Source organism: Pseudochaenichthys georgianus, chromosome 1, assembly GCF_902827115.2.
Source record: "Pseudochaenichthys georgianus chromosome 1, fPseGeo1.2, whole genome shotgun sequence".
NCBI classification, from domain to species: domain Eukaryota; kingdom Metazoa; phylum Chordata; class Actinopteri; order Perciformes; family Channichthyidae; genus Pseudochaenichthys; species Pseudochaenichthys georgianus.
The window spans coordinates 10,246,238-10,271,608 of NC_047503.1; the positions used below are offsets into that span (position 1 = coordinate 10,246,238).

The following is a 25,371-nucleotide window of genomic DNA, read 5'->3' on the forward strand; positions in this document are numbered from 1 at the left end:
ATATCTAAAAAGGCTCTGGTGTCTTTTTTGCTTTTGAAAAGAGCATTACCTTGGTTTTATCCACATTTAAAAGAAGCTTTAATTCAGAGAGCTGAGTCTGAATAGTGTTAAGAACAGCCTGTAATTTAACAACAGCCTCTTTAATGGAGGGACCTGCACAATACATCACAGTATCATCCGCATAAAAATGTAAAGTAGCTTCATCCACATTATCACCTACGCTGTTAATATATATGGAGAATAAAAGTGGTCCTAAAACAGAACCTTGTGGTACACCATTAGAAATGTTTAACCACTCAGAAGACAGTCCATCAAAATGAACACATTGGGACCTTTCAGAGAGGTAGTTCACAAACCACCCCACTGCAAGGCTGGATATGCCAATACTGAGTAGCCTCTGCCTTTAGATGAGATGATCAACGGTGTCAAACGCTTTGGAAGGTCAATAAACAGAGCTGCACAACTCTGCTTATTATCTAAAATACTAGTAATGTTCATTCACCACTTTCATTGTGGCAGTGATGGTGCTGTGTTTCTTTCTGAATCCTGACTGATGTTTAGACAGGATGTCATTTGTACATAAAAACTCCTTTACCTGTTCACCCACTAGGCGTTCAAGAACCTTAGCCAGAACTGACAATTTAGAGATTGGCCTATAGTTATTTTAAAATAGTTGCCTCCCCCTCCTTTCAGTAAAGGCAAGACATAAGCAGACTTCCATACTTTTGGAATTGTATTTGTGCTGAGGGAGAGGTTAAAAAGAGAAGTAAGAGGTGGAGCAATAAAGTCTGCAGCTATCTTTAAAAAGAAAGGTTCTAAGTTGTCCGGGCCAGCCGGTTTCCTAGGATCTAGCTTAGATAAGGCTTCATGAACAACATCAACAGTAAAAGGGGTAAAACTGAAAGGGTTTTCCAGACCACATTGTTCAGAGTCACAGACTGTGGTGTTTACAGAAGCAGAGTTAGTGACAGAATCAAATAGAGAACCACAGGACACAAAATGCTCATTAAAGCAATTTAGCATAGTGGCCCTGTCCGATATAGAGCCAGATGCTGTGGTAAGGCACGGAGGTAGCTCATTACGGATCTCACCGGTTGATATCGATTTTATTGCTTTCCAAAATTTCCTAGGATTATTTAGGTTTTCTGTGGTAACTGACAAATAGTACTTCGACTTTGCACTTTTGACATTTGAAGTGAAGCTATTCCTTAGCTGCCTAAAACGCAGCCATTCTACCTCTGAGCCTGATTTCCTAGCCTTTGCCCAGGCCTTGTTTCTCTCATGAAGGAGACGAGACAGCTCAGCAGAAAACCAAGGATTGTCTCGTCCCTTTACTCTAACTTTACGCAGGGGTGCATGTCTATCAATGATCTCCATTAAACCAAGATAAAAATAAGACCATGCGGTTTCAACATCAGCACACAGATCGATTTGACCCCAATCAAAATCAAACAGATCATGCACAAAACCCTGCTCCACAAAATGTTTTATGTCTCTCTTGATGATAATGCGAGGTTTAACCTTTTGGACCTTAGTGTCCCTAATTGTGGCTACAACACAGTGATCGCTCAGATCATTTGCAAATACTCCCACAGATGAATATTTATGGGGAACATTAGTTAAAATGAGATCAATTAGGGAGGATTTATTAGGGGACTTAATATTAGGGCGAGTAGGACTGTCCACAATCTGAGTAACATTTAAAGAGATACAAAGGTTTTTAAAATCCTCTGACACTGCAGTTAACCAGTCCCAGTTCAAATCTCCAAGTAGCACTATTTCCTTGTAGTCTAGTTGTGATAAAAGATTTGCTAGTGAAGACAAGGAGTCTTTGACAGCTGAGGGGGGTCTGTAGCGGCCCACCACCATGACCTGTTGACCCTTTGCCACTTCTATATTTAAGGCTACAAATTCAAATTGCTTACTGATCGATTTGGAAATTAATGTGGTTACACTGAACTTATTCTTAACATAAATTGCAACGCCACCACCTTTATTAGGCTGGTCGGTACGATACACATTAAAACCATTTAAGGCAATGTCAGAGGCCAAAATAGACTTATTTAGCCATGTTTCAGATAAGACAATGATGTCAGCGTCAGTCGATTTTGCCCAGATACGGACAAAATCTAGTTTACCTAACAGACTGCGCACATTCAAGTGGATGAAACCCAACCCAGACCTAGCTTTAAAATCAGCAGGAGTAGCGATCTGACTATTACTACTGGGCGGACCAGGGTTAGGTTGTACATTTCCTGACAGTAATAACAAAAAAAAAAACAGGCATCTTTTCCTCTTAAATGACACACATACATTGTCATCTAATTTAGAAACACCGGAAAGTCTGCGAGAGTGTGATTAGAGCTTAAGAAGCAGTCCTGAAGAACCATCATCGCAGGAAAATAAAAAAGACAAACATATTTTGTCGAGCAGATTGTCTGTGACAAGGCCGAACCTTTGCAGGGGATGCCCACTGCAGGTGGCAGAACAGACCTGAATCCAGTAGTCTTCTCAGAATGACTAGAGATCTTCTCATAGTCCAAAACAGTTAACAGGCACAGCAGAATCCCGATATGGGCCATTTTCCCAGACCAGCAGAGCATCCGGATAGGCGTGCAAGCAGGCCCGAAATGTGGAGGCGCTCCGTTCTCCTCGCGATATCCCCGGTGCAGAACCTCCTCAGTAGGCCTACAGCAGGATAGGCGAAGCAGGACCAGCTCGAGGCGTAGGGGCGCTCCGGTCTCTCAGCGATATCCCTGTGGTAAAACGTCCTCGGCACCGTAGAGCACGACAGGTGGAGCAGGTGGATACAGGCCTCCGCTACAGCAGGTGTAAAGCAGGCCGCAGCCCGAACGCGAAGCCGCTCCGGTCTCTCCGTTACGCCCCCCGGGGTAAAATCTCACCAGGACAGCAGCACACGACAAGTGGAAGCAGGTCCCCGCCACAGCACAACTGGGCAGGTGGAAACAGGGGGCCCAAACAACAACGTGCAGCCGCTCCGTCTCTCCGCGACTTCCCGTGAAAAACCTCCCCACAACCTCCTATCCACGCCGACGGAAGAGAGGCAGCCCTACCCCTCACTTTCCATGCTCCGTGAGGCGGATGAGAAAAATGTGCTCCGCTCGCGAAAATGCGCTCCGCTCGCTCTGATCGACGAGTGACGAAAGTAAGCGTCCTTCAGGTCGATCGCCTGGCTGGCTGCAACTGTTTTATAGTTAACATCCGGAATTTTCTGCGTGCAATGTGGAGATTCAGACTGCGAAGATCCAGAATGGGCCTGAATTCGCCTGTCTTTTTGGGAACCAGGAAGTACAGGGAATAATGCCCCCCTCTCTGTCTTGCGTGCGCACAGCAGACACTGCCTGTTTTTGCACCAAGGCCTGAACTTCTACTGAGAGAAAACCTTATCTCCCCTCGGGATGATACACTGTATTAGGGGATGTGCAATCAGCTGTGGGGCCCCAGCAATAATGCTGTGGAACTCTCCACTCCGCAAAACTCCCCGCGAAGGGAAGCTCTGCCCATGGGGGGTCGACACAGAAAGGGCTGACTCTCTACCGAAGTCCTTGAACGCGTGCGCTCCGCCATGATGCTTTCACCCAAACAGTGAAATGCATCAAGCGGAGTTTTTACACTCTGCGTTAATTGTTTCCTAACCCTGCTACGCCAGCCATAATGTCCCTGTACCCGCATAGCGCGGTTTATCAGTCTCACCCGCGCATGAGCACTAGCTGCCTCCTTTACTGGAGTTACAACCTGGGCAGCGAGTGGGGAAACTTACTGTCAACATTACATGGCTGTGTGGAAAGAAAAGACACTCAGACTGGAATACAATTTATCTTTTTTATTTTGGAAAGAAGATCTTGCAACCAATGGGTCAAACAGGGAAGAGGCGGGATTCACCCTCGCATCCTGGCCAGAGAAATATCCTCTCTCCGCCGGGACGCTCCCTCCCGCTGCCAGTCAACTCCTGGAAGACGGAGCTCCCCACCCAGTACCCCTTCGCTGTGGCGGAACCGGAGCGGAGGCCGGAGCAGGGGCCGGAGCAGGGGCCGGAGCAGGGGCCGGAGCAGGGGCCAGAGTGGGGGCCGGAGCCGGTCAATCTGTCCTCGTGGGGGCCGGTACTGAGCAGGTACCTCAGGACGGAGGCAGAGAACGCCCGCCAGGAGCTCTAGATGCTCTGAACCGGCACCTCTCTCTCCGCCTTACCACCGCCGGGCACTCTCTCCCTTGCGGAGAGACCTAAGGGCGAGCCAGCGGCAGCATGCGGCTGAGCCCTTTCCCCTTCCAGGCGACTGAAGTGCTGGGTGACCGAGGATATCGATCCGAAGAGCCCTTCCGTGGCCAAGGAGATCGTCTCGGTCTTTCCTGGTCAGTGCGGTCAAACCTAGCCACACGTGACGCGACGCCACGGTGGTCAGGGCCATCACACGACCGGCTGCGGTAGCCATACCATGGACCAGATTATTCGTCTGGCCCACGCAGCGGTCCGAATAATCACTCCCGCCTGAGGACGGGAGTGTCCTGCTGAGGGGAAATCAGCAACACTCCCAACACACCTAGATTACTGGCCGCCGCCGCCATCTGCACCCCGAGCCTGAATATCTTATCCAGATACTCAAGCATCTCGCGGTCACGCGACAGCGGGGGCCTTCTCCCCTCTGCCCACCCGGCTGTCTACGGAAGCAGATGGGCCGCTAGGCTTTCATCCAGTGGGGGCTCACCGGCGAGACGTAGCAACCCTCGAACCGCGCTAGCCGTTGATGGCGGCCGGGGGCGAGGAATTAGCTGGCAGGCGCTACAGACTGCAAGCGGGCCCAGGAGGTTGGCCGTCGCGTGGTCGGACCCCAGACACTCGATGCACCGACAGTGGGGGTCGTCACCCTCTATGGAGCCCGGACACGAAGGACAGGGGCGCTCCAATGGTGAGTCCATTTTCTTCGTTGTTGTATATTTTTTTATCCGTCTCTCTTCACTCAGTTGTGTCTCACTGCCTTGCTGAAGAGAAAGGGATGACAGTAAGGAGTCGAGGCCTCCTTTTATGCGGTGAGATGCACACGCATTCAGGTAGGCCCGCCCAGGGGCCGGCTACGTCTAGAAAGTCTCAGTGGATGAATGCTTGCATGATAGGATCGAGGGGACTACCCATAGAGTCCAGTAGAGGGCGGAGCCTGTGAGAGATATAACCACCCCCTAGCAACAGCTCAGTGGGATATTCAGATGTGTTATTCTGGTAGAAGCTAATATAACCTAGATCCTCTACCCTCAAACAGAAATAAAAATCAAGCTAGAGCTCTGGTAAGATTTCTCTTTCTAACTAACCAACTCCATTTTAAAAATGTGTGACCTTTAGGCTCATCGCTAACGCTGCTGACTCAAGCGACATCACATCAGAGCAAACATTAGCACCTGCTCAGCACCAAACAGGAGATACGATTCTGTAAGCCTCTTATTTCCAGGGGAGCTGGTGGAGACCAAAAACAGAGCGAAAAGCAAAGTGAATACAGGACTTGCATTTGCCAGTCATAGGCAGCTACAATTAAATTATGTTGTTCTTTGGGATGTGTCAATACATTATTCTGCTGCTCCAATGGTAAAAAATAGTCACTGCAGGTTTAATTCTAGATTATGTTAAAGAAAGAATGAAAAAAAACGTAATAACACAGGGTGGCACGTGCTTGTTTACAATAACGTAGATATAATAAAATGCAATGCAATTTGTATCTATTGAGGGCATTATAATCAGGATAAGTCGGAGTGTATTATGACAATCATACCATGGCTACTTTCCAAAGAAAAAAAAAACAAGGCTTATTTTATTGTCATTCATTTAAAGTTTTTCTGCCATGGTTGCATTCCTTTCAAAGGTGAGAGTTAACTGGTGTTGTAGCCTTAATCACGTTGCCATGGTATCAACTGCTATAGCAGTTTACTTTACCCCATGCACTAATTTAGAGCAGTGGCTAACCTGTTTACTTGGGTTACTTTTGAAGTTTCCCATTTTATGATTAATTGACATCTACTGTACTACCCAGAAAGAGTAGAACATATTCCAATGGCATGATGGCCAAATGTCAACTGAAGCGATGAGTGTAATAAACATTCACACTGCAACATCTTCATGACGAAAGTACAACATTTGGAATGGATGTCTTGTGTCCTTGGTCTCTTGCTTTTTAATTTAAACATGGAGCAAGTGACACACAGAAAAATGGTCATAGAAATTGAATAATGTGATACTTCCTCACCCAAGGTTTGGTCATTATTGGCCAGCCGTGTGAGCATGGGGTTGACGAGGGACAGGTAGAGGGACTGACACAGGAGGCTGGTGACCACCCACAGCAGGTGCCACAGGAAGAGCCAGGACATCACACAGCTACGGAAACTAACTGGATGTAAGGAAATGGAAGAATGAAATAAAAAAATGTTATACTTCTGGAGGAAAACTTTAAGTGTGGTTATTCTTGAACTAATATGTCATTATCATTTAAGGTCTTGAGAGTTACTTTGGAATGAAACGTTGCTGTGTATTTCATCCTTCACTGTCTTGTCTCCTAATCCTCTCGAGCTAGAGTTTACCTATAATTCCCAGAATTACTTTTGATTATTTTTTCCCAATTTATGTCACAGTCATTTAAATGCTCAAACTACGGACATACGTTTATTTAAAGTCAATGTGTTGACTTTTTGTTCACTGTGGGACACAAATCTGACTTCCTCTTCCCATTGCTCGTCATAATTAGGGGAGAGTGGGTCAAGATGAGCCAGTTGGTAACTACAGTAGGGTTGCAAAATTCCGGGAATTTTCAAAGATGGAAACTTTCCATGGGAATTAATGGGAATAAACTGGGAATTTTCTAAATTGAAGGTTGGCTCTTCATAGGGAACTTAAATATAGTTGGGGAAAGTATATTTAAGCATAATCTTGACTAAAACAAACAGATGCCATTCAAGTACACTTGAATATCCATGCCATAGCACACTGCTTACTGCATGGCTATTGAGACCACACAAAGGTTCGCAACAGGCTCACAAATGTGAGAGTGGAAAAACTGGTTGGCATTCGGGCAAACCTAAGGCTCTTTGAGCCGGACACAGAGCCATCCTCAACAAGGCTGGACAGTGACACTGAAGAGGAAGACTCAGAGTTGGAAGAGGAAGAGCCCATTGACTGAAAGGGTTTAGCAAAAATGCAGAGGATTGCTTGAAGGAAGATTTGCATGTTTAATGGGATTTTTTGGAGGGAGAAGGGCTCTTTTCATTTAAAGTGGACCTATCATGCTATATTTAAAAAATATATTGTAGGGCCATACCTATATAAAACATGTCTGTGAAGTTTTTTTTTCAAAATACCAAACAGTTCACCCATATGTAGCCATATTGCTCAAACCCCTCTTTTGCAGCCCTGTTAGAGAAACGCAGATTTTGGGTCCTTTGCTTGAAAAAAATAAATAAGAGGAGGCGGATCAGAATTCTACCGGAGATAAAGTTAAAGGGGACCTATCATGCAAAATGCACTTTTGTACGTCTTTTATACATGAATATGTGTCCCCGGTGTGTCAGGGAACTCACCAAGTGTCAGAAAACACAACCCTCTCTCTTTTCCTCCGTACCCAAATCTCTAAAAACGGGGCTGCAACGGATCTGATACAGACTGATACAGATTTGAAATTGTTCTGACGTCAGAAACGGGGTGCTCCGCCTATATGGGCAACTCTCCACCTATCAGGGGAATGAGAGGTTGCGTGGCATGGTAACAGCATGGAAACATGACGCTCGTGCCTCGCCCCCCTGCAGCTGCAGCTCATTTGCCACAGAATCAGCCCTTGCAAAAACAGGGCTGGAATAGAGCAAATAGAGTGAAATGAGGCATGGCTAAAATGCATGATCTGTTTTTTTAAACTTCACAGACATGTTTTATATAGGTATGGCCCTACAATATATTATTCAAATATAGCATGATAGGTGGTCCACTAATTCTTTTAGGTTTTGATTGTTCAGTAATTTTAAGCCACTATCTTTCCTGCTGTATGCCTGACACAACATCCATGGGAAGGGCTACAGCCTTCAATAAAACTACAGTTGAGGATTTTATTTGACAATGTGGTTAAAGTGATAGACGGATGAGAGAATAACCGGCACATGTGTTTACCTACCAGCTACATTTACAAGGATATCTTTTGATGGCTGTTAAGTTCATTCTGATTCTGATCTGGCTCCTTTATGTTTGTTTTACAGGCATTCATTTCCTCCACTCCTGATTTATAATTTTGACAAAGCAGGTGTCACTATGGTGCAGACTCCAAAGCAGGTACTGGCAAAGAAATTATTGTATATTTGTTTAACTTATGCTCAGGTTTAAACTTGAATGACAATTGGTCAATTTACTCCCAGATGGCTCAATTTACCACTTAATGGGAATCAACTTACCCCTTAGATGGGGCAAGTTAGGCCATAAGACCACAAGTCATATTTTCATTGCCCTTTGTGACAGATGCTTTATCTTCATTTTGATTGACAGAAGACATCCTGAAATAAAGGTTGTCATTAGTCTTCTATCTAACATTTATAGAGGACAATATAAGTAAAAATTGGCTCATCTAACCCCACTCTCCCCTATTGTTAACCCTAACCCTACTTACCAATACATTATAACAGCCAACCTAGCCAATTAGTGGGGGGGGGAGGGACAGAAATGCATTCCACCGATGAAAACTGATAACCATTTCATTGGCTGATAACTGTCATAAAAGGTGGGAACAAGGTTTGTTGACGATACCTTCCTCTTGCTTTGGCTCAACCAGTGGCTTTTTGAGTAGATGCAAAGCAGATGTCTCAGCCTCTGCTGTCTTATCATCTTTATTCCTCTTCACATCTAATTCCTGGTCTTCCTTGTCATTCTCTTTCTCCTCTATTCTTTCTCTTCTTGTGCTGGGGCAGCTGACCCTGTCAGAGCAAAGGGAGTGGGTAAAAAACAATTCAAATATCGCAACTAAATTCATCTGGATGGTGTTGTTTGAACTACCCGTAAGTGTATGTGTCCGGCAGCGGGTAGGGGATATGTCTTTTGGGCATTAATAAGAAAGTACGTAGGAGTTGGAATATGATACAAAAGGTGAGGAAGAAAAAACACGAATGAAGAGACACTCCTTTTTCATGTAGCAGCTGTAGATAGAAAGACAAAAAATTAGAAAATACACACTTCCCATTTGGGTCTTGCATTGAAGAGCACAATGGAATGTTATTGAATTAGATTCCATTACCTTTATGATGAGAAAGACGGCAGCAGAGGAGTCATAGGCCCCGTTGTAGACGTTGATGATGGTGGAGCGATAGGTGTCAAACAGGTTTGCCACCTTAACAGATACATTACATTTTATAACAGCAGATATCTGGTTCTTTGTCCTCCTAACACAGCAACATACTAACCATACCATGACAATACCACGTTTTTATGGCAGGTCGTAACAAACCTGGACATTGGTGATGTAAAGGGTTGTTCCAGCAATAACCAGACATGCAGTCGCAGGGTACAGCAACACCGACGTCTCTGAAGGAGAGACAGAGCAAAGAGTTATACAGTGTACAGTAACTGCTCCTAAACTACAATGTGCAAAAACAACCTACCTGCCCTTGATAGTGTGATAAGTAGAGTGCCGGTGGTGTAAAAACATCTGCAGTAAGATAATGAATGTAATTATCAAATTCAACTAGTTTAGGTCACATTTTTGGTATTCAAATTGCCTACTTCAATCCGCTTGTTGTAAATTCAAAGGTCAAATCTAACCAGTAGTTAAGTGAATAGTTTGGCTGTTTTGAAGTGGCTAAGCCTTCCCAAATATTTGTGTCACTGCATCCTGGTAAAATAAAAATATAATGTATAATGTTTGTGTCTTTGACATTAGCACTGCTTTGCAGCCATCTGTGCCCTGTACTACGAAGCCAGTTCAAACCCTGGATATGTTTGAGTTATCTAAACTAACCCTAACAAACGAGATCTCGACGCTGGTTAATATCAACTCGGTAAATCAAGTCGCCAGGGCTTCTCTCACCAGCTGAGAGCGCGTTCACGTGAAAGGGGTGGGGTTAGCAACATTTGACCAATCACAAACAGGGGCAAGTGTACTGACAGCGCAGCGTCATACTTCATTAATGAAAAGTAACTAATATTAGACAAATATGAACTTTAAAGTTCATATTTGTCTAATATTAGTCATCCATGACTTAAACATAATAATCCAGGATACAAGCCACCTGCAAGGTGAATACAGAACAACTGGTTAAAAAATAAATAAACTACCGAGTGTTTGAAAGCGTAACAGTTTTATGATATCACTGCCCCATCTAAGACACGAGTGGATCTGACTTTAATTACATTTGAGTTGAGTGTTTCGTCAACCTAATGTGTTGCTTAAAATAATACTTCTGCATACAGTATGTGACACTGTGAGTGTTGCACGGCCAGATCCGGCTCAGCTGACTCAGATAAGGAGATAATATAGGCTATGATATGATATGATCGATGATCTGATTGAATGTGATATGAATGATAAGTGCGACACGTCGGCGTCTTCTCTGCATACAGCAGTTTAAACTGTATTTCCTTTATCCTGTAATATGACTTGATAGATTTAAACTCCGCACACTGAGCTCTGATTGGTCAGCAGGCGGTGCTTTCACTGAGTTGATCTCTTTTCTATAGACGGAGGCGGGCAGCGTCAGGTAAAAAAAAGTGATTTAGCCTTCCCAAACCTGAGCCTCACGCGCCACCTATGAGGGGCGTTGTAGGACATATTTATTCCGTAGTCATTGTATCACCTACAGTATATGGTGGTCTGGAGAAGAAGACAAATAAGAAGAGATGGGGATTCCAAACTAACTCTTTCAAAAAAAAACAAAGCCAATCGATAGCGCCAACAAACTAACCAATGGAGGCAGCGTCAGACCAGCAACTCCTGTGTTCTACGAGGTGAATTGACTGGTTTTGTCAAAGGAATCTTTTAAGAGAGCATAAGTAAGGGATGCAGTTCTTCATTCAGGTATGTTCAGGATGTCCTACAGCAAGATTAAGAGGTGGAAATGTTCTGAATATTCTATACACTTAAACTGATGTTGAAAATGTTAAGTTGGGCCTTTTTTTAGTGCTCAGCTTCTGTACCGTAACTCCGTTCTGCTTCTCTAATCAGGGGGAGTACCATCCGCCATTTACTGCAGGTAATACTGACTATGGATAAGTATCTCACACAACCCCACACATCTGAACTATCCATTTAAAATAATGTACAGGGTTAGCATCGTATATGCTAACTGTGATGAAATGATTGGAGCAAAGAACCGGAACACAAGGAGCAAACATTGGAGAGCTTCAAACTGTTTTCAGTTTAGTTTCTTGCTAATTAGCAGATTCAGGTTATTATTGCAAAATATAAATCAATTAAATTATAAATGGTAAAATTGCCTTTACCAAGTTGAACACTGAAGTGATTTACACAAAAATGTATCAATAATTAATTATAATGTAGTGCTTCTACAGGTTTTAAGAGGAAATATTAAGATGTCGTGTCTCTACTTCCATCCATCCATCTTCTCCCGCTTATCCGTGGTCGGGTCGCGGGGGTAGCAGTTCCAGCAGAGAGCCCCAAACTTTCTTTTCCCTGGCGACATCAACCAGCTCTGACTGGGGGATCCCAAGGCGCTCCCAGGCCAGCGAAGAGATATAATCCCTCCACCTGGTCCTAGGTCTACCCCTTGGTCTCTTCCCAGCTGCACGTGCCTGGAACACCTCCCTAGGGAGGCGCCCAGGTGGCATCCTAACTAGGTGCCCGAACCACCTCAACTGGCTTCTTTCGACGCGAAGGAGGAGCGGCTCAACTCCGAGTCCCTCCCTGATGACCGAACTTCTCACCTTATCCCTAAGGGAGACACCAGCCACCCGGCGGAGGAAACCCATCTCGGCCGCTTGTATCCGTGTCTCTACTTTGATATGTTAAATGCTTTAATGTTCAAAAAGGTCTTTATTTTTCTCATACTTCCTGTGCTGTAGCACCTCTTTTCACCCTCTGTATGAAACCAGAGCCCAGACTGCTCTGATTGGTTAGCTGACTCTGTTGTGATTGGTCAACCGAGAGATGTGTCAGAAACATCCCGCCCCTTAGCCTATTGATTACAATATGTTGGAGTGAGAACTTTGGGATTGTAGCCTTCGCAGACCATTTACAATTTACATGCACAAAAGCCTTTACAACCAGGGCTGCACACAACTGGTGTGCAGGTGCGCATGCACACCCCCCGCCAAAAAAGAGCACCGGATCATTTGAAAAAAGGCCCATTTGGGCACCAACATTGAGAGAGAGAGAGCGAGAGAGAAAAGAGAAGAGAGAGCGAGAGAAAAAAGAGAAAAGAGAGAAGAGAGATAGAAAAGAGAGAAGAGAGAGAGATATTTGCGAGTTGCATAAGAACTGGTAAGATAGCAGGGTTTCCACATAGACTTAACTTGGGCGGGCCTTTGTCATGTAGGCATACTGGAGGTACCGTTCCAATGATGTATTAATAATAAGATATATATAGCGCCTATTAGTGTTGTCACGATACCAACATTTTGGTTTCGATACCGATACCAAGTCAAGAATTGCGATTCCGATTCTTTTTCGATACTTTTCTTAAAAAAAGGGAAACGGTCTTAAATTTAATTATTGTGCTTTATTTCACACCAGAACCATAACACAAACGTTTAAACAATGAGAACAATAAACAAAAATAAATGACAATAATTCATATTAAATAAAATTAAGCATCATCTCAAACTACTTTTTTGTTTTACAAAATATAATTTTTTTTATATTTTATTAACATGTAATAGTACAGTAATATAAATAATTATTGACAAAATGTATATTGCAGATGTTAGCCACATTGGTAAGTTAGCTAAAAAGATAGGATTAGACAGTTATCATTGCCATTAATTGCCTCGTCAAACTACGAAAACGTTCGTTTGTCACAAAATAAATTACACTTATTTGACTTAGATTTGAGGGCATGGGCTTGAGCATGATGTAATTATGTTATCTATCACAGGGGTTCCCAACTCCCGGTCCGCGGAGGTGTTACTGCCGGGCCGCGAAATAGCTGTGAGTTTATCGTAATATTTGCAGAATTATAAATATATAAAAATATGTTATCATAATATTTTTTTCAAAAAGTGTTTAATGTTCGCACCTATACCAGTCATATTATTTCATCCAGTAGCCTAGTTAATCTTTCACCAGATAACCGTTGAAAATGGCTTTTATGATGTTCCGAGGGATTCGGCGGCTGGTCTCAGCCTCTTGTGCGCACAAGAAAGTTACCGGTGTGCCAGTAGGAAGAGGAGCACACAGGAGACAACCGTTTAATTGCAGACTGTTATGTTTCTGTGGGGAAATGGCAGTGCATACATTATTTGAGATATATTTCAAACTCGGACTTCATTTTAAGGACATGTCGGCCAGGGGTGTAGAGCTATATGTTTATTTTATTAGCTTTTATTTTTAATGACTGATTTTAAATGCCATTTTCTTAATGTCTTTCATTTTTTTGTAAAGCACTTTGAATTGCCTTGTGTTGAAAAGTGCTATATAAATAAACTTGCCTTGCCTTTGTTTAAGCACTGGATTGGCAAAACAGGAGAGTAAACCAGTCTGCCTTGATCTAAATTAATGTCCGGGACTCTCACGGTATCTGCTGCCCGCAGCTGTTTTATAGAAGGAAAACTATAGGTTACTTACGTAACCCCAGTTCTCAGAGTAACATGAAGTGAGATGTCTCACTATGGGATGCGCCTCATCGCGGAGCAAACAGAAGCATCAATCTCATTACGCCAATCCTGATTGGCCGGTGATTCTTGACGTCAACGTCAGGGGAAATCACCCCCTATAAGTAGCCTGCGCCACGACGCATGCGTCATTCAAAATAAGCACCTCTTCTCGCTTCACCGTAGCAAGGAGGGCCGTCTGGTGAGACATCTCACTTCATGTTACTCTGAGGACTGGGGTTACGTAAGTAACCTATAGTTCTCATTCATAACACTCCGTTCGATGTCTCACTATGGGATATTGTAGCTCCCGTATTGCCAGACGAGCTTATCTCGAAGATCACCGATCAACCAGAATTTAACAAGTGGAGTCCCGACTCAACAAGGTGCCCAGCACTGCTCGGGTCACGCTTGGAGCGGAGAAGTCCAGCCTGTAAAAGCAGACAACAGTGAGCGGCGAAGACCCGCTTGCCGCTGCACAGATGTCTTGGATGGGAGACATCCTGGACAGAGCCCAGGATGCAGCCAGACCCTGATTTGAAAGAGCTCGCGGACCCGAAGGTGCCTGCAAACTCTGACTCACAAGGGTCTCAAAGCAATAGCCTCCACACGACAGTGGGAGAACCGTTGCTTAGTAACCGGCTTGCCCCCCTTTAAGGGTTAGCCCAGGACACCAGGAGTTGGTCATTATGACCAACACCCCTGATCTGTCCATACAGGTGCGTAAGCACAAACTGGACACAGCAAATCCCGCTGCTGTTCCCCGTAGGGACCCAGCGGCTGAGGAAATGTCACAATATCCATTGGGTACATGTACAGACAGTGCATGAAAACATTACTGGCTCGCCTGGCGGAAGTCAGGGTCAGTAACCGCACTATGTTAGAGAGACCTGGTGTAGGAATCTCTCGCACTCTGAATAGTGTTAACACCCTATGAGGGAGTCTCACTATATTCAGGTTGTACCACCCACGGGCCAGGCCCATAAGGCCAAGCGCTCTGGGTGTGGGTGAAAAATCTCACCCCCCGCCTGGGACAGTATGTCCCTGTGTAGTGGGAGCTGCCATGGCTGCCCGCACAGCAGCTGATAAATCTCCGCCAGCCAGTACATAGCTGGCCAGTGCGGAGCTATCATAATAAGTGTGTGGCGTTGTTCCCTCACTCTTGCCAGAGTCTGGGGAATTAAAGCCAAGGGTGGGAACGCGTACAGAAGGCCCGAAGGCCAAACGTGTGCGAGTGCGTCCACGCCTAACGGTGCGTTTAGGTCGCGCATCGAAAAGAACAGCTGACACTGAGCATTTTCTCTTGATGCGAACAGATCCACCGTGGCTCTGCCATAACGCACCCACAGCTGGCTCACAATCCTTGGATGTAAAGTCCAGTCTGCATAAAGTGGTGTACCTCTGGACAGCAGATCTGCCCCGAGGTTCGACACACCCGGTACGTGCGTCGCTCTCAGGGAGAGGAGACGCCCGCTGCTCCATAGGATCAGCCTGTTTGCTCCGCGATGAGGCGCATCCCATAGTGAGACATCGAACGGAGTGTTATGAATGAGAACCTTCACTTCATGAAATGGCTGCAGGTAGCATCAGGAGGCAGCGGGACGTGTAACTCCGCTTCTGAGAAGTGCAGCACCAGCGCGCCGAGAGCTGTGCCTTTTTACGCACCGCCTTCGCTGTGTTTACCTTCATCAGAACAGCGAGTGACTGCAGGCTGCTACGTGTTAACCACACACACACACACACACACACACACACACACACACACACACACACACACACACACACACACACACACACACACACACACACACACACACACACACACACACACACACACACACACACACACACACACACACACACACACACACACACACACACACACACACACACACCTCTACACACATCTCGACACACACCAAACTGCCCGATTACTCCCCCTTTTATTAGTTTTATGAAGGAGATGTCCAGTCACCAAGGCGCATGATATGTCTGCTCTGCTCTGCTCTGTCTGTCCGACACCGGCATTTGTTTTCAAATGACCATGAACAGTAATTTACACACATCTGGCTAACTCCATAGGTAGCCTATATGCGGGTGTTCCCAAAATAAATTAGTTTAATCTTAATCTCGATGTAGTGCTAAATGCTGTCGGACGTGCACCGGAACGAACGTCACGGTCATAATATCTTCTGAAAACAAATGACACACACACACACACACACACACACACACACACACACACACACACACACACACACACACACACACACACACTGGATTATCCGTAAATCATACAAACAAAACCAAAACGTTGATTTATCTGTTTTCCCGTGTTGGTTTAAAAACTAAACAACGTCGGTTTTTTTGGTTTTCCGTTTTCCGAAAAACCAAAAAACGACACCGGTCGTTTTTTAAACGTTGTTAATATGTTTTGGATGCATTGTTCTATTATTTGTTCAGGCTGTTACATAGGCTACAATTAGCCTCTATTGCTACAGGTGGTGAGTAAATATGAAAATCAGTTAAAAATGACAACCGGTCCGCGATTTTTTTTTAATGTAGCCTATCTGCCGGTCCTTGGCACAATAAAGGCTGTTTGTCTTTAAATTCTTTAAACAGCTCTGGATGCCGGTCGGCGGGTGCTTAGCCAAGTCTGATGTGTTGGCTCCCTTGGTTTGCAGGGATCTAAAACATTTCTCACAGACAGGCCTTGTGGTGTCCGTAGGCTTGCCCTCACTGTCAGAGATATGGCTGAAATACTTCCAAATTTCGCTTCTGGCGTCTTTTTTGTCAACAAGCAGTTGCACTCCCACTTGCGGCCATGCTTCTCGTTTTCTCACATGCTCTGGCAGCTAGAGCGTGGCCGAGTGCACGAGAGAGGGGAGGGATTTAGAGCGTGCTTGAGAGGGGCGGGACTGCAGGCACGGCTGCAGTGCAGGGAGTGGAAGCAGAGCGTTGAACACACACGGCTCTTATTAAAAGTACTTTTCCCCGTCATTCTTAAAGTACCGATACTAATGAAACGGACAGAGTATTTCTCAAAAAATACACAGTAAAAGTACTTCAATGTATTGTAAGTAGTAACTAATACAAAGTCAAACATTATCAATTTCATTAAGAACTAAGGGTAATATTTTATTTGTATCATTCATCAAAGATAGCAGAAAACATGCATTACAATGTAACACGCGCCATATATAAATATGGAGGTGCAAATATCCTGGAAGTGCAAATATAAACAGCTAGCTAACGTAGCCAGGCAGAGCGCACTAGGTTTTTTTTCTGAATTAACGACCGAAGAAATCGCTGCATGTCTTCGGATTACATCTCTGGACTTGAGGGGTGTGCTTTAGGTCGTTACCAGCGTATATTAGAAAAAGTTTTGTAGTTGTAAAAACAAGTTTTATACTTGTAAAAAAAAGTGTTGTAGTTGTAAAAAAAACCCGTGGCTGTCCTCTGTCTCCTGCTATCTGTATATTTTTGCGCAGTCTATCTCTGCTCACGCTGTTGCGTCGGCGTGTTCTCCTGCGTGTTGGCCATGTGTTTATGGGGGTTATTTATTGGGGTTATTCCCTATCTTTATTCAAGAGCGTGGTATTTAAATTTGAGAGCATACTTTATGTATTTATTTCCCTCAAACTCTGTCCTCGCACTCAAATAGTGCCCTCGCACTCAAATAGTGCCTGCTTGCACTTAGATTTGCTCTGCTTGTGCTCAAACTGTACGCTTGCACTCAGATATATTGCTGCTCAGAATTATTCTGTGCGCGCTCGAAACTTTTGTGCAACAATCCTGTCAAAATCCCTCAACCAATAGGAGGCCAGGTGTCCTTGCGGGTGCGTTCGCTTTACTTATTACAGCGTCCCGTCAGGGCGGTTACTCTTTGGTTTATAAACTCCAGCCCTCCACGGCTTTATAACATGTACTTCACTTGTTTGATTTACAACTTTTTTTGGGGGGGGTGGGGGAGGAAGCACAGTATATATATATATATAATAAAATAGTCCCTTCGTTGCCTTCTGCACAAAACATAGTGCGAGGTGGTTGCTAGGCAACAACAATAACAGCTAGAGAACATAATAGACAGACAGCATTGTCGTCGTTTAGGTGCGTTTTTTTCTGGAGATAGGCACTTCTCAATCCACTCCTCCATAGTAAGGCCACCCCGGAGGTCGAAGTTAACCTTAAATGTTTCCATTTTAAGCTTTGTTAGCAGTGGCGTAGCCAGGAATTATTGTGTGGGTGGGCCTGGAGAAATGTAGGTGGGCCAGGGGGAGACATATTAAGCGTGGGGTCTGAGCTGAAACTTCATTAATGATTTTTTAATGCACTAATAGAACATAAGCATAAATTAGCAGTGAAAACAAAAAACATAGGCACGGCGGCCTCAGAATGTGTGTAAAACTGACATCCACATAGGGATGGGTATCGTTAAGGCTTTAACGGTACTACTACTTTTATCGATAGCGCTTATGCTTATGCTCCAGGTTCGGTACCAACCACATCATAAAGTACGCGGACGATACAGCAGTGGTGGGACTCATCAGGGACAACAACGAACAGGCCTACAGGGAGGAGGTGAAACATCTGACAGACTGGTGTAACACCAACAACCTGATCCTGAATGTCGATAAAACAAAAGAGATCATTGTCGACTTCAGGAACAAAAAGCACCGTCACCCACCACTCCACATCAACGGCACAGCAGTGAAGACTACAGCCAGCACCAAGTTCCTGGGCTGCATATCACAAGCAGTCTGACCTGGTCCACTCACACTACATCACAATTTAAGAAGGCACAGCAGCGCCTACACTTCCTGCACAGCTCCCCCCTCCCATCCTCACCACGTTCTACAGAGGAACCATAGAGAGCGTGCTGACCAGCGGCATCTCCATCTGGTCGAGAGACTGCAACGCCAAAGACTGGAAGTCTCTGCAGAGAGTGGTCAGGACAGCAGAGAAGATCATCGGAGTTTCTCTACCTCCCATCAGAGACTCAGAAACACTGCCTGACAAAAGCCCAGAACATTTTTAAAGACCCCACTCATCCTCACATGCTCTGTTCTCCCTGCTGCCCTCCGGCAAGAGGTTCCACAGCATTAAGAGCAGAACAGCAGATTCTGCAATACCTTTTCCCCCAAGCCATCAGACTGCTGAACAGCAAGCAGACCAGTAACATAAAGATTACATTGCGCTGTGTAAAGAGCACATATGTGTTATATAGTATGTCTATTTTATTTATATGTATAGTAAGTCTTTATATTTTAAATGCACACTTTATCTTTAATTTTATCAGCACCACGTCACTATTATATATTTATATGTACAATTTTAGCAAGTTTTTATATTGTCCTGTTCCTGTAAGCCAGTACAACGAAATTCCGTTGTAATAGTACACTCTGTGTCTCGTTGAAATGACAATAAAGTATGTCTATCTATGTCTTATCGATCCGGTCCTTTAACATTACTTTTATCGGTTCTTTTGGAGAAAAAAATAAGGTCAACTAACTAAACAAATTGTGAACAAAACTAACATTGCTTTTTATTTAAATTAAATACATAATATTTCACATCAAAAGAAACAAAAATGTTTTAACAACTGTAAACAGAATAGCTGAAACTTTAACAAACTAAATAACTCAGTTACCTCTAATCATAACCCATGTTTGTATAATGTAGTTAACTCCGTGTGTTGCTGCTAGCATACAGAACACCTGACGTGGAAACGTTACTCGTGGATGGAGCTACAGAGCTGCTAGAAAGACAGTGGAACCCGGTGCATTCCTCCGTCTGGATGTGGAGCACTTTTGCTAAATGTTTAGACACATTGCTCGTGTTACCGCCCTTACATGCTAAACTCTTATTCCACTTTTGGTAACGAGTATTGTCCCCATCGACACGGCTATAGTTTAACCACAGCTCGGAGCGCGTTCTCTCTGCCATCTCCTCCGTGTGTGTGTGTTGCTGCATGTAGCGGCTGCGTGTGTGTAAACTGCCCCGCCCCCTCGCACACAGACGGGGGATATATCTCTTAAACGGAGTTGGCGACACTTAAACTGCAATGTAATGTTTGTGTAGCAATAATACATACAACATATATCGGGGGCACAGGTTGTTTATCCTTGACAGTCGCACAGTGGGCACCACTGAGTGTTTTCATATTCAGCAAATGTGTACACGCTAAACTGCAGACCTCAAGAAGAAATAATACTTTCATTCACTCACGGCAAAAGTTACTTTACTTACTATAAAAACTCACGGTAAAAAAATGCACTCCCTATTCCATTGTCATGAAGGTGGAATCTAACTATATCCAGAATAAATGTTATTGGATCCAGGCTAGATGCTGTAAAGTTGGGCATTTTAACATGGGGGTCTATGGGAATTGCTCCTTTTTGCATCCATCCCCTGTCGGCCACTAGATGAACTGCAGTTTGTGGCACTTCCTTCTGGGCTTCCCGGCTCTGCGCTATGAAGCGCTGATTGGCTGTGGGTGGGCCAGACGTGCATGTGGGTGGGCCCAGGCCCACCCGGGCCCACCCACAGCTACGCAGCTGTTTGTTAGTTAGTTAGTTAGTTTCGTGACGGATGGTTGTAACGGTTCTCAGACGCGGAGGCCTACTGACTTGTGAAAAGTAACTACAATTATACCCGGGATATACGCTCATTATATCACGACTAAGAAACATCAGATTGCTTGATTTGAATTGTACGTTTTATAAACATGTACTAACTGTGCTTACACCCCCCCCCCCTCCCCAAAAAAAGTTACAGCGAAGTGATGTACATGTTATGTTATAAAGCCGTGGAGGGCTGGAGTTTATAAACCAAAGAGTAACCGCCCTTACGGGACGCTGTAATAAGTAAAGCGAACGCACCCGCAAGGACACCTGGCCTCCTATTGGTTGAGGGATTTTGACAGGATTGTTGCACAAAAGTTTCGAGCGCGCACAGAATAATTCTGAACAGAAAAAGTTTCGAGCGCGCACAGAATAATTCTGAGCAGCAATATATCTGAGTGCAAGCGTACAGTTTGAGCACAAGCAGAGCAAATCTAAGTGCAAGCAGGCACTATTTGAGTGTGAGGGCACTATTTGAGTGCGAGGACAGAGTTTGAGGGAAATAAATACATAAAGTATGCTCACAAATTTAAATAACACGCTCTTGAATAAAGATAGGGAATAACCCCCATAAGTGTTGCACTAGAACCAGACACCGCAAAGACTTCAGCCGAGCACGTACGAACTGTGCATGCGTGAGGGCAATAACTCTCCTTACCAGCAGGCGGCGGTAGTGTGTATTCGTCATTCAAAACAGGCAACAACCGGAAAACAGAGAAGAAGAACAGACTGCGTGATATAAACAAACAACAAATAACAACTTCTTTGCAGGTGTGTGTTGAGGTTTGATTATGACTGATTTTAGTAAGTAACGAAGTAACGCGTGTCGGGGCAATGTTAGTAACTGTAGTGTGATTACTGAATTATAAAAGTAGCGAGTTACACTACTCCGTTACCGACAAAAGTAATATTATTACAGTAACGCGTTACTTTGTTACTTTGTAACGCGTTACACACAACTCTGGATACATGTTTATGTGGCGTTAAAGGTGAGATATTATGTGTTAACAGTTCATTTATTGCTCCGCTACTCGGCTACCGGAAGTAGCATGTCTGTAGCGTTTCACAATAAGAGCATCGGCTGCCGCTTCCCGCCAACCGGAAGTGGAACGTTATTAATTAGCGGTAGCTTAACTTTGAATCTCTGTGTTGCCTGGTAAAGAGTGTTTGACATTATGTTAATGTGTTTATGATGATAAGAGAAGGGAGACATGTTGTATTATAGCTTGTCTAGATTATTATTTCTATAGGATTTGGCATTATTATGTATATAATTTATGTATGCATAAGTTATCTTATATTGATTGTATTTTGTTTATTTCCCTTGTAGGAAAGACCACACACACACAGACACATATCTGTATGTCTGCCTAAATAAGTAAAGAAGTCAAACCTCATCGTAGCTCCTCATTTCCTCTATTCTGGCCGACACACCTGGGTGAACCTAGTGATAGACACAAAACTAGTGCCAACACTGAGTTATCTCTTGATACACTGACCTTTCCGGGGGGGCTGTCTGGATGCCAGTGAAAGTGATGGTGGTTGGGGCTACAGCGGTGATAACAATGTTGTGTATTTTTCTATTTGTGGAAAGCTAAGCTAGGCTGCAAGCTCCAACAGCTCAGAACTGGAAATGTGCACAAACATTTACTTTGCCAATGTATGCATGCATGGTATTCGGGACAGCCCTACATGCAATACCCTTTTCAAAAGAAGTCTAGCAAGTCTTAAGCAAACCCGTGAAGTAATCAGGAAGGTACATATTTGCAATTCTTCTTTCCTTCGACAGCTCCTAAAGTTATGACCTTTTACTAACCAAACATCAACAAAAAGAAGAATAAATTAAAACTGCGGTCAGACTTGTGCGCGCAGTGATGAGCGGGCCCTCGCGTCCGTGCGCCTGTCGGGGAGGGCAGCCGGTCGTCCCGGCGTCAAGCAGACGCGCGCGAGTCCTCGGAAATGAGCCGTTTGTCATTTATCTAATTTTCGTGTCCCAGACTCCCAGGTCCTCCGGCAGCGACCCGTAAACGGATGTCGGCGCGCCGTCTCGAAGGAAAACCAATTTCTGTAAAGGCTCGTCGAGGATCGATTATCGAGGAGGCTGTCTGGAGGAGCCGTAACTGAGGATACACTGATTTAGAGGAGAGAGGAGTGTCTCTAGAGGAGCTATAATTCTCCAGAATATAACATTTTTCACCGGTCCTGGCGTACGTGCAAAATTATACAACTTTTTCAGCATCCTAAAGGCCTCAAAAACAGGAAACAGTAGCAGAAAAATAATAAGAATAATACCACCAATAACAATAGGTTCCTCGCACTTCGTGCTAGGACGCCGTTGGGTCCTAGCGTTCCGTGCTCGGGCCCTAATAATACCACCAATAACAATAGGTTCCTCGCACTTCGTGCTAGGACGCCGTTGGGTCCTAGCGCTCCGTGCTCGGGCCCTAATAATAATACCACCAATAACAATAGGTTCCTCGCACTTCGTGCTAGGACGCCGTTGGGTCCTAGCGCTCCGTGCTCGGGCCATAATAATACCACCAATAACAATAGGTTCCTCGCACTTCGTGCTAGGACGCCGTTGGGTCCTAGCGTTCCGTGCTCGGGCCCTAATAATACCACCAATAACAATAGGTTCCTCGCACTTCGTGCTAGGACGCCGTTGGGTCCTAGCGCTCCGTGCTCGGGCCCTAATAATAATACCACCAATAACAATAGGTTCCTCGCACTTCGTGCTAGGACGCCGTTGGGTCCTAGCGCTCCGTGCTCGGGCCCTAATAATACCACCAATAACAATAGGTTCCTCGCACTTCTTGCTAGGACGCCGTTGGGTCCTAGCGCTCCGTGCTCGGGCCCTAATAATACCACCAATAACAATAGGTTCCTCGCACTTCGTGCTAGGACGCCGTCAGGTCCTAGCGCTCCGTGCTCGGGCCCTAAATACATTGTTTCCTGACATGCTCACACAGCTATTAGCCTTGCCACTGTGGTTCCACAACGGTCGAAGACATATCCAATGGGGAGGCGTGTTAATGTGTTGGCGATGGTAGCCACAGACATGACCCAAGAAAGGTGCTCATCCTGGCCTCTGCAATCTGGAAGAAAGAAAGAAACATACAAGAATAATAGGCCACAATGGAGAGTTCAACATTTTTGTTCGATACTGTATGTCTGGTAAATCAGGTTCTACGTAGGCCTACTGTCACAGTTCTTAAATCTTACAACAAATTCTTGAATTCCTGCAAATGTTCAGCAACACGAGCTAACAGTGCACTTGCCAGCCCTGCAGCTCAGAATTTGGTTAGGCAACAAAATGACTTTAGGTTTTACTGTTAGGTTTAGTAAAAGATCATATTTGGAGTAAAATAAGTATGTTCTATAAAACAGTACGTTTGAAATAGACTACTGCAGTGTAGTTTTAGACAACAAAACGACTTGGTTCTAGGTTTAGGAAAAGATCGTATTTCCATTCAAATGTAATTAGTTAAGTTTAGACAACAAAACAAATTGGTTAGTTTTTGGGAAAATATTGTATTTTGGTTAAAAAAATACGTATACAAAGACTTGTTAAGTACGGGAGTTATGTAACAAATAAGTTAACCATACTGTATCACTGTATAACTCATTGTGTTCCTTGGTGAAACGCCTTTGTATTTTGACCCATCATGAACTCCTCCCGACACGGACTTTGTGGCTCTCTTTACAACTTTAATTGTCTTGGGTCACAATAACCTGGGTTACATAAGAAATAGAGTGCAATACTTGCTCCAATAAAATTACTAACAGTGTGTGAACAGCCTGGTTGTAATTGTGCCCTTTTTAGGTCTAGAAACGTATGCCATTAAGTGTTGACATGTAGTGGAGAGGCAGAGTAGGAAAATTAGAGCAGTTAAATAGAGCAGTTTTTTGTTTACCCACAATACATGTATAGCCTATTATGTTCAAATACCTATAGACACATATTGGTCCTCCGCTCTGGTGGCGTTGATGCAGTATCCAGCAAAGTATCCATCCATTTTCAAAACGAACACTAAAGAAGCCCAGCCAAAGGTAATCCCTGTGAAGAACAAACTCTCCAAGAGTCCAGACAGCACTGTCAAACAGTAGTGCAACTGGACTCGTCTTCCCTGGCATTCGAACATGCTGTCAAACACTGCTGCTTCTGTCTGAGCCGCGCATGGGCGTCGCAGCCATTATATTAGGGTGGGACAAGTCCCCCCCACTTTTTCAAATCATTAGTTTAGACCCCCCCCCCACTTTTACCATGTGAAAAGTCCGTGAATCAGTCTCTCCACTCGCCGCACTTTGTAGAGCGCTGTGTCAGTGCTTCACTATCAAATCCATTCCACTTGCTTATTGAGAGAATGCCCAAATCAATGAAACTCCGTACCATGTTTTCACTGCTACTTTGTACCAAGGCAGATTCTCCCATAGCGCGCACGTTCAAGGAGTGTTGTCATAGTTGGACAGCTCTCAGATCTGTTGTATGAAGGGATGCCGGTAGCGGAGGTAAGGCACACACACCAAGTGTTCAGGACATTGTTAATACAGCGAAAATCAAAGCTGACGATATCTTGGTTTGATATGTTTTCTCCCCCAGACAACATGGACATAACAAACAATTTGTCAAAGAATAGGAAAGTAAGTCTTCAGCTGGTAGCAGTTAATCAGTTAACAGTGATGGCGGCGGCGGCAAAAGTGTCTCACTTCTGGAGAGGAGTTTCGTCTTTATGTCATGATAGAGAGACACAAATACTGAATAGTTTAGATGAGAAAAGGCATCGAAATGCCAGGTTACTAGTATTTATCATGTAAACAGGGAACATGAATAACCCGATCTCTCTGTGCTCATGTAAACACCATGATGTACTGTAGAGACACAGTCAGTGTGTTTTACTGGAACCTCAGTTCGATAAGAGATTATTTTCTGAGTTCTTTAACTTCGGTACTCTCTCTCAC

The 25,371-nt window shown here is 44.4% G+C and overlaps 1 protein-coding gene across 1 annotated transcript in view; it reads right to left on the reverse strand.

Moving 5' to 3' along the window:
• The window catches only part of LOC117449865 (equilibrative nucleobase transporter 1-like), a 36,194-nt gene extending 11,604 nt beyond the window's left edge, over positions 1 to 24,590 (reverse strand). The window contains exons 1-8 of the mRNA XM_034087769.1: positions 24,362 to 24,590; positions 23,378 to 23,507; positions 9,628 to 9,674; positions 9,474 to 9,550; positions 9,264 to 9,356; positions 9,026 to 9,165; positions 8,780 to 8,946; positions 6,249 to 6,389 (exon numbers count right to left, since the gene is read on the reverse strand). Of these exons, the coding sequence (XP_033943660.1) occupies positions 6,249 to 6,389; positions 8,780 to 8,946; positions 9,026 to 9,165; positions 9,264 to 9,356; positions 9,474 to 9,550; positions 9,628 to 9,674; positions 23,378 to 23,507; positions 24,362 to 24,554 (988 nt within the window). The 5' untranslated portion in view covers positions 24,555 to 24,590. The remainder of the gene's footprint in view (positions 1 to 6,248; positions 6,390 to 8,779; positions 8,947 to 9,025; positions 9,166 to 9,263; positions 9,357 to 9,473; positions 9,551 to 9,627; positions 9,675 to 23,377; positions 23,508 to 24,361) is intronic.
• Positions 24,591 to 25,371: the final 781 nt, after the last annotated feature.